The sequence below is a fragment of the Hydra vulgaris genome, chromosome 03 (assembly GCF_038396675.1).
Source record: "Hydra vulgaris chromosome 03, alternate assembly HydraT2T_AEP".
Classification (NCBI taxonomy): Eukaryota; Metazoa; Cnidaria; class Hydrozoa; order Anthoathecata; family Hydridae; genus Hydra; species Hydra vulgaris.
This window is the reverse complement of record NC_088922.1, coordinates 26,426,235-26,435,834: the sequence shown is the minus strand read 5'-3', so window position 1 is coordinate 26,435,834 and position 9,600 is coordinate 26,426,235. Positions and strand designations below refer to the sequence as shown.

Below are 9,600 nucleotides of genomic sequence, written 5' to 3'. Positions count from 1 at the left end.
ATAGAATAAATTATTACGAAATTAACTTAATTACTACTACAATAAAAAGTTCAAAAAACAACACTTCATGATCTTGTTGCACTTTTTCATAAGTTTCATGTATATTTAAAAAATGGTAAAAAATGACAAGTGCAAGTAAAAAATTTTGTTACACTAGTGTATGGAAAGAAATTATATTTTTTTATTGATTCGTATACGCAAAGTAACAACAAACTTTCAAAATAAAAGTTCGTAAAATCCGATTTGTAAATGCATTTTTACAAATTACTTTTAGATGACCGAAATTATACGGCGACTGAACTACTAATATTTTATTTATGTCTTAAAGTTTCAAAGTATATAGCCCTTCATAAAGTTTCTTTTAAACACTTCATAAGTAACGTGGAAAAATAAATAGCCCTTCATAAAGTTTCTTTTAAATACTTAATACGTAACGTGGAAAAATAAACAACCAGCATCGTGTTACAAAATAATTTTTACAAAATACTAAAAAAAACATGAAGTTATAAATAAAAAGTATTATACATGTTTATTGTACAATTAATTTTTCCTAAAAGTTAAAAAAAGTGTATTAGAACCTTCAATTGCGTAAATTTAAAAAACTTTTTGATAAACATTTAAATCACCACATTTCGTCGTGAGACGTCATCCATCATCATGCCTGAAGTGAGTGTCATATTATCACTCTCGATGATTTGTTGAGACTCAATTTGAGCACGTGCAAAATTTACAAATATCTAAAAAAAAAAAAATTCAAAATAAATTCTAACCCTAATTATATAATATAAAGTTAAGTTTACGTTTATTAATTTTTATAAATTTTACCTTTTAAGTGAAATTTTTTTAAATTGTACCCTCTAGTAAAAATACCTCCCACCCAGCTCCAGCTTCACTCCTCCTTAAATTAAGTTCGTAGAAGTATCTTTGATTTAGTAGATACAAATGAATACTTTTAGTTGATTCAAAAGGTGTTTAAAATCTGAAAAATATTTCAGACTTTTAACACCTTTTTTAAACTCAATTGATGTTCAGCAATTTGTAATATTGTTTGTTCTTAATATTTTTGAACTGGTATTGAAATCAATTTAGAACAAAATTAAGATCATAAGAAAAATTATATTTATAATTTTACGCAATTTATTTGCAAATTTTATAACAAAGAAACAAAAATCATGAGTTAATCTAAAAAAAACATCATATGAGGTTGGAAGATATGTGACAGTACTGAATGACCTACAGTAGAGTGATGGTCTGATCTTAATTTAACTGGAACAAAAATAATATATTTTTTCGGTTTTGTTAGAAATAACAAAACAGAAAAAATATAATAGAACCACAGAATAAAAAACAAAACAAAATACAAAACAAGTTACTGCATCTGGTTAACAAATTACTGACAAAAAAGTAACTACAACTGCTTAACAAATAAATTATTGAAACTAATTATGTCGGTTACAAATTTGGACTTTAAAAATTTTTTTTTGTCTCGATGGCAAGAATTTACGAACATATTTTTGAATAAGTACAATGCAATTGACAGAAAAAAAACAGAAATGTAAGTATAGTGTAAAGTCATAGTTACAACCACTATAGGTAATTTTTCAGAAACACGCTTAAAACACTCATTTCAGTAGTGTTTTTTAAACAAAAATTGAAAAGCATACTTGATTATTAACATATATCAATTACATACCTGATCAAGGGTAGTCTGTGTAATCGAATAATCATCAATAGATTCAGTTTTTCTAAGTTGTTCTAATTTGTGAAATACATCTGATAACTTTAGAGCAATACTTGGAATTCGGTATTCTAGCATGTTGTGATGACGATCCTAAAGAGAAAAAAATTTTAGATTGAGTTTGGGCTAAATAAATCCTACTTATCAAAAAAATGATCTTTTTTAGAGGTTTTCAGTTAAAGTTATTTTTACATAAGGGTCATTCCGTATCAAATCTACCCTAAAAAAAATTTTCGGCACCATGCCACCTCAGATTTTGATGATTTTCGGAATACAAGCTTATATTAATGAAAGAAAACATCACTCCGAATTTTAATGTCTGACTCTTTACGGTTTCAGAGATATTGATACTCAGTCCCAATCTCTTTTTTGATTTTTTTTTCAGCGCTATTTACTTTTTAAGCTATATACATAACACAATTAGCTTTTAACTTATGAAATACTAGCTCAATAGTGTTGAAAATTTGTAACTAACTATTTATTTGGAAGAGGAACTCAAAAATGATATCTAAAAAATGAAGGCTTTTTTATGAAAATTCAATTTCAAAATGGTGTAACACATTTTTTATAAGTTTTTTGATGCCCTGTACAAAAAGAAGTATATCTTGAGATGCCTAAAAGATATGATTCTGAAAGTATTTCCTATGGTTCTATATATAACAAACTCCTTATTACAAAAAAACTGCAGGGGCTTTCTTTTTTGAATCTGATTTATTTGCATTGAAAAATTTATAAAAAAATTAAGAAAAAATGTTATTTAATAATGAGAAAAAAAAAATAAAAACTTTTAGTTTTTGCATTTTTTTAAAAAGATTTTAGAATCTCAGGTACATTTCTAATACATAAACTTGTTTGCATTTCACATTCAAGATCTTTACTTCATACAACCTTCATGTTTAATGAAGGATTTCTATTTACAAATACAACCTTCATGTTTAATGAAGGATTTCTATTTACAAATACAACCTTCATGTTTAGTGAAGGATTTCTATTTACAAATCTTCAAATATTTGTTTTAAAAATATTTCTTACAGAACTAAAAAATAATATTAAAATATTAATGATAAAGAAAGATGTTTAATTGGATTAACAAATAAAGAAAATTGTATAATAAAGAAAAGATATGTCTATAATGTATAATTAAATTGATGTCATTTAAGGATGATGGACCAAGAGAACCGACTTGCAAGCAAATTTATGACAATGAAGATAACGAAGTTCTTAAATCTCATTTCTTTTATGGCAGCTATGAACATAAGTCCTCTCAAAACGCATGCTGTGACTCAAGAGTTGCTCTTGGTAAAAAGAAATAATTACATGTTCAAAAAACAGTAAATTAGATATTGCAATGATTTTAAATAAAGATCCTGATCAGTCAAGCCAAGAAGATTCCTTCAATAAACTATCTAAGGAAATTAAATATAAAATGATATGGATATACTTATAGGAACATATAAAGAAAAAATGTTAACTTTCATATAGAATCAAAAAACTCTACTACTACTTCCAATACCTTGGTCTAACAAATGTATAGGAAAAGAATTTAATGTTACTTATTATATGGTGCATTTATCACGCTAACTGCTGCTGAAAAATAGTATCTTATCTTTCCCTGAAAAAAAAAGGAAAGGAAATATCTCATTTGTACGTATGTATATTTACTGTATGCTAAGTAAAACCCTGATATAAAGACTTGTTTTTCTCACTTTTGCTCAAATCACCCAAAATGGTGCATTACAGTGTAAGCATCTGGTATGCATACAGTAAGTGTGTGATCACTCACATACGGAATGCCATCAAATCCATCATCCTACCATCCATCATCCTACCATCCATCATCCTACCATCCATCATCCTACCATCCATCATCCTACAATCCATCATCCTACCATCAAAATGTTAAGTTAGTGATTAGTGCAGTTGAATTATCAAAGATTTATCATAAACTTATTGATATGCTTGTTTGTAGTAGGGCTAACAAGAACTGCATGATACATTGCTGGCCTTTGTGTCCAGAAGATTCTATATTAAGACATTATCTTGAAAATGAGTACTACTCTCAAAAAGATATTGATAAAGATAATGGTTGTTGTATAGATCACAAACAATGGAAGACAAGAGACTGATCTGTCTGACAATCATCAAGTTAATAAGCCTAACAGAAATCAAGTAGCTTCATTAATACTTGAATAAATAAGTTACAAAAACGTACTGTTCATTCTTACATAGCAAAACATTCATAAATTGCTGATTTTTATAGAAATTAAAAAATCAGTTAAGTAGTACGGAGGTCATTGTCCTTTGTGATTTTTCAGATAATTATGAGTTTGTTGTACAAGACAAAGTACAAATTTTTCACTGGAACAAAATTCAAACAACATTGCAACCTACAGTAGTTTAATATAAAGTAAATAATGTCCTCAAATGTGATTCAACATGTTTCATTTCAAATGATTTACTGCATGATGTAGAAATGGCATATCATGTGATAAAGTTAACAACAGAACATATTAAAAGAAATATTTCTTATCAAATAGAAACTGTTCATGACTTTTCAGATGGGTGTGCTGGCCAGTACAAAACTGCAAACACTTCATAAATATATGCCCCCATAAACAAAATTTTCCTATTAAATGTACATTGTTTTTTCTTTACAACAAGTCATGGTAAATCGCCCTGTGATGGTATTGGTGGGACTGTAAAAAGACTAACTTAAATTGCCAGCCTTCATTGAGCAACAACAAATCATATACATACAGCATCTGAAATGTCTTTTTTTTTGCTAAAATGAAATCATAGAAATTAGTTTTGATGTGTCTAAGGAGTCAAACATGATAATTCAAATTTAAATTTTTTTCAATGATTTTCAACAAAAATGTTTGAATCACAATTTCATTCCAATAAGTAACGTAAAAATTTTAACTAAAGCTGTTTCTGAACAAAAAGGGTATTCTTTTGTTTTTAATTTTTAAACTGATGAGATTATTAAAGATTGCTTACCTTAAACTGATGAGATTATTAAAGATTGCTTACCTTATACTGATGAGATTATTAAAGATTGCTTGCCTTATACTGATGAGATTATTAAAGATTGCTTACCTTATACTGATGAGATTATTAAAGATTGCTTACCTTATACTGATGAGATTATTAAAGATTGCTTACCTTATACTGATGAGATTATTAAAGATTGCTTACCTTATATAAGCATTGAAATGTTTGCATGTTTGATTTATAATAACAACCCATGGATTTGACTATAGGAGGATATTGATGTTGAAAATAAAGACTTTCAAGTTAGATTCATGCATCCATTTTACCCTTCAAGGTCATATTGTCTTCTAGAGTTGGTTTGTGCTGGGTTATATTACCAAACTTATTCTTAATGATTATTCTAACAACCGTCACGGAAAGAAAATACAAAATCACTGAAATTGATCACCAAAGCATTAAAGAAAGCTGGGCAAACTTTAAACCAGAGAACTAATTTTTTATAAAATTGGTAAAGATTATTAATTCTTATTTTAATTTTTTTAATTACAATTTAATTATTTCCATGGTTTATTTTTGTAATTTTGATATTTTTAGAATTGTAAAACTTTAAATGCAAATAAATCTAATTTAAAAAAGATTACCCTTGCAGTTTTTTTATTTTATGGGATTTGTTACATATAGAACATTAGGAAAAAATTTCATAATCATTTTTTTTCTGGCATCTCAAGATTAACATTTTTTGTACAGGGCATCAAAAAACTTACAAAAAGTATTAGATTATTTTGAAATTAAATTTTCATATAGAAGCTTTAATTTTTTAGTGTTTTAGCCATCATTTTTGAGTTTCTCTCCCTAAAATAATGTTGTAAATAGAAAATCCTTCATTAAACATCAAGGTTTTATAAAGTAAAGATCTTTAATGTGAAATGCAAACAAGTTAATATATTAAAACTGTTCCTGAGATTCAAAAATCTTTTTAAAAAATGCAAAAAAATAAATGTTTTTAATTTTTTCATTATTACTAATTGTGTTATGTAAATAGCTTAAAAAGTAAATGGCGCTGAAAAAAATATTCAAAAAAGAGATTGGGACTGAGTATCAATATCTCTGAAACCGTAAGGAGTCAGACATTAAAATTTGGAGTGATGTTTTCTTTCATTAATATAAGCTTGTATTCCAAAAATCATCAAATACTGAGATGACATGGTACCGAGCATAAATTGAATTGAGCTGGAATGACCCATTAGGTACTTTAAAGCTACAGAAGAAAGAAAGAAACAGAGAAAAAAGAAACATTTTTCTGCATTTCAAATAACTTTTGTTAAAAAGAAAAATTGCAACTATTATTGTAATATTATTTCATTAAAATATATTTTTGAGAGACATTTATGTATTTGAGAGACATTTTATGTACTTTGCTCTCAAAAGATACGACTATATAAAGTTTAGAACACCCTTTTTTGAATGTTTACACTTTTAGAAAAAAGTCAAAAAATAAAAAGTTTTTAATTTGTTTTCAACCATTTAAAGAGTGGTTTAATAAAACCTGAAGTAAAAATAACTTCAGCTGAAAACCTCTTAAAAAGAGCAGTGCACATTTAAATAAATCAAAATTATAAGATACCTGAAGAGATGCGTTTGCAAAACTTGATTTAATAAATGTATCAATGGTTTCAAATGATGAAGCATAACACCTGATTATAATGATATACCCAACACCATATCTAAAATAAATTCAACAAATACAAATTCTTTTTTATCCTTTTAACAACAAAACCAACAAAATAAAAACATCCTACTTGCTTAAATTAAAAACAACCTACTTGCTTCTTAGATGCTGAGGACTTCCTATGCATTTAAATTCTCCATTCACCATTATTGCAATTTGAGAACATAATGTTTCACATTCTTCCATGCTTAATGTTAAAATTCATTTAACATATTAAAAATAATAACAGTAAATTAAATATATATATATATATATATATATATATATATATATATATATATATATATATATATATATATATATATATATATATATATATATATATATATATATATACACTGCCGCTCACGGAAGTTAGGACAATGGAAATTTTTTCAAAAAAACAATATTAATATGTAATTACGTTATAGAATTTTTAACTTATATTAATAAAAATTATATTTTTTATACATTTTCAATATAAAATATATTATTAGTCAGTTTTATGTAATAAAAATTTACTAAAACCATTATAATAACTAAATTTTCATCACAAAAAACCTTTGATTTAATAACTGCTTTAACTATTCTCGGCATTCTTTCAACTAATTTTCAAATGGTTTCTTTCTAGATATTATTCCATTCCTCTTCTATAACGTTCCATATATGAGATTTTGATGCCGGACATACAATTCTAATTTTTCTATCCAGTTCATCCCATAGTAACTCAATGGGGTTGAGGTCTGGGGTTTGGGGAGGCTAGGTTATTACACGTAATACACTTTCAGTTTTTTTGATTCTTAATAGTTTCTACATAATAATGCAGTATGTTTAGGATCATTATCATGCATCAAAATAAAATCTCCCATTAATCGAAGTTTCCAGGATATCTCTATAATGTTCTTTTCTCATTAAACCATCAATTTTACGCAAACCTCCCACTCCATCCAAAGAGAGACAATCCCAAACTATCACAGAGCCTCCGCCATGTTTTACTGTTGGAACCAAACATTGAGTTATCTTCTAACGTAAACTCTTTGCTTATTTCCAAAAACTTCAAGTTTTGACTCATCGGTCCAGAGTACTTGTATCCATTCATCCACCGTCCAATTTTTGTGGAACTGTGCCCAACGGAATCTCTTCTCTAGATTACCTTTTCGTAAATATGGTTTCAGATAAGCAACACGACCATGCAAACTAGCTTTTTGCAATCTTTGTTTGATTGTACTGGCAGAAACTTTTTTTCTTGATCACAGATGAAAATAGCTGTTATTTGTGGAGCAGTTAACATTCGATTACGTTTACTGATGAATTTTATACGTCAGTCATCAGTTTTTGTTGTTATGCGAGAAGGACCTGAACGATTTCTGTCTTCCAAACTTCCAGATTCTCGATATCAACGATTCGATATCATCTCGATATCGACGAATATATAACTAACTATTCATTTACTCAGATTTAATTTTTCAGCTATTTTTCTAACTGTGTAGTCTTCTTGAAGCAAAGTGAGTATTGCTGCCCTTTTTTCTACAGGCATATTTTTTCCAATATTTTGAATTAACACTAAAAAAAAAAAAAAATTTTAGTTCTACTTTTGAACTTCTGAAATTTTTAAAAGAATAACACAAAATACACAAAATATCTGCATATAAAAACATAGATATACTTGTTAAATGACAAACTTAAAGAATTTGAATCGATAATGTAAAATACGGGTTCTTACGTGAATTTAATATGTTTCTGGGATCTCTGTTTCTTTTTTTTTTCATACGTTTTTTTCAAACGTTCATACCTTTAATATATCTCTGGGTTCTCTGTTTATTAATTTAAAATGATAAGACTTTTACTTGCGTGTGCAATTTATGTTACTTTAATATATTTTCATTAAAATAACTTAATTTAGAATTTTCTTATACAAATTTTATTTAACTTGATTTATTTTTATATAAACATAAATTTTACTAATATAAATTAATAATTTTATAACGTAATTACATTTTAATAAAGTTCCTTTGAAAACATATTTTTTGTCCTAACTTCCATGAGCGGCAGTATATATATATATATATATATACACACAAAAATAGATTTATACTTATGTGATGTTATCACAACAGATTTCCCTGCTTTTAACAATGAGTTTATAACATTCCAAAGAAATCTACGAGCACCTGGATCCATTCCTGTTGTTGGCTCATCCTATACAATACAAGACATTGTTAATAAAATTATTATAGTACATAATACTGAATGTCTCATCGTCATGATAATACTTTAATACTCACCGTATATTTGTTTTCAACAATTACTGAACAAAAGGTTAGAAAATATAATCAACAAATAAATGAGAAAATAATTATCAAGAGTATGATAATTTCAGGTAATTGACTAAATGTACGGATAAAGTAGTTTTGAGTTGAAAAGAATTTTTGTTTTTGAAAATGTTACATTAAGTTACATTCAAAAAATCTCAGGTTACATTTAGGTAAGGTTACATTTTAATCCTTTTATTTAACAAGTTGCAAATTGCATCTTATCTTGCAATAATATCTTTTTCATATTTAATGTCTGAACCATTTAGAAAATTAGAAATTCTTTGCAACAACCTTTTTTTTGAGAGGTAACAAAACTAGATCATTAAAATGAGACATCAAAGAGTAATAAGATTAAAAAAAAAAGTGATGCAATGCTAAATGCAAATGATGCCGTTTCTTTAGGCACTGCTCTAAAAAGCTAGTGCCTCTTGTGCCATTTACTAAAATTCATTCTTGTGTTACTCATTATTCAATTAAGTCTCAACTTTTTACTGTGACTGTTCCTAAGTGCTTCAAAAATTCTTATTTGTCTAGTTTTTTTCCTGGAACACCAGTTCTTCGGAATTCACTCCTTTCATCTTGTTTTTCTGATTCACATATTTTCTATCTTCCAAGTCATCTGTTAATTGTTATCTTGTTTTATAAATTTCATCTTTTCTCTTCCAGTAACTTCCAACTCTAGCAGCGGTTGCTTGCAGCCTTGTTGGAAGTGAAGCTGTTACCTCACAAAGAGTATGTAGGTATAGTGAATTTTGCAACATATGCAATTGAAGTTTAGAAATTCTTTCTAAAACACATTACTAAAAATCGTTGTGAAAATTGTATTGTACAACAAATCTAAACAA

The 9,600-nt window shown here is 27.1% G+C and overlaps 1 protein-coding gene across 1 annotated transcript in view; it reads right to left on the bottom strand.

Moving 5' to 3' along the window:
* Positions 1-404: 404 nt before the first annotated feature.
* Positions 405-9,600, bottom strand: part of LOC100214482 (ATP-binding cassette sub-family A member 2) — a 130,758-nt gene continuing 121,562 nt past the window's right edge. The window contains exons 43-47 of the mRNA XM_065794365.1: positions 8,536-8,639; positions 6,556-6,648; positions 6,357-6,456; positions 1,694-1,831; positions 405-737 (exon numbers count right to left, since the gene is read on the bottom strand). Of these exons, the coding sequence (XP_065650437.1) occupies positions 618-737; positions 1,694-1,831; positions 6,357-6,456; positions 6,556-6,648; positions 8,536-8,639 (555 nt within the window). The 3' untranslated portion in view covers positions 405-617. The remainder of the gene's footprint in view (positions 738-1,693; positions 1,832-6,356; positions 6,457-6,555; positions 6,649-8,535; positions 8,640-9,600) is intronic.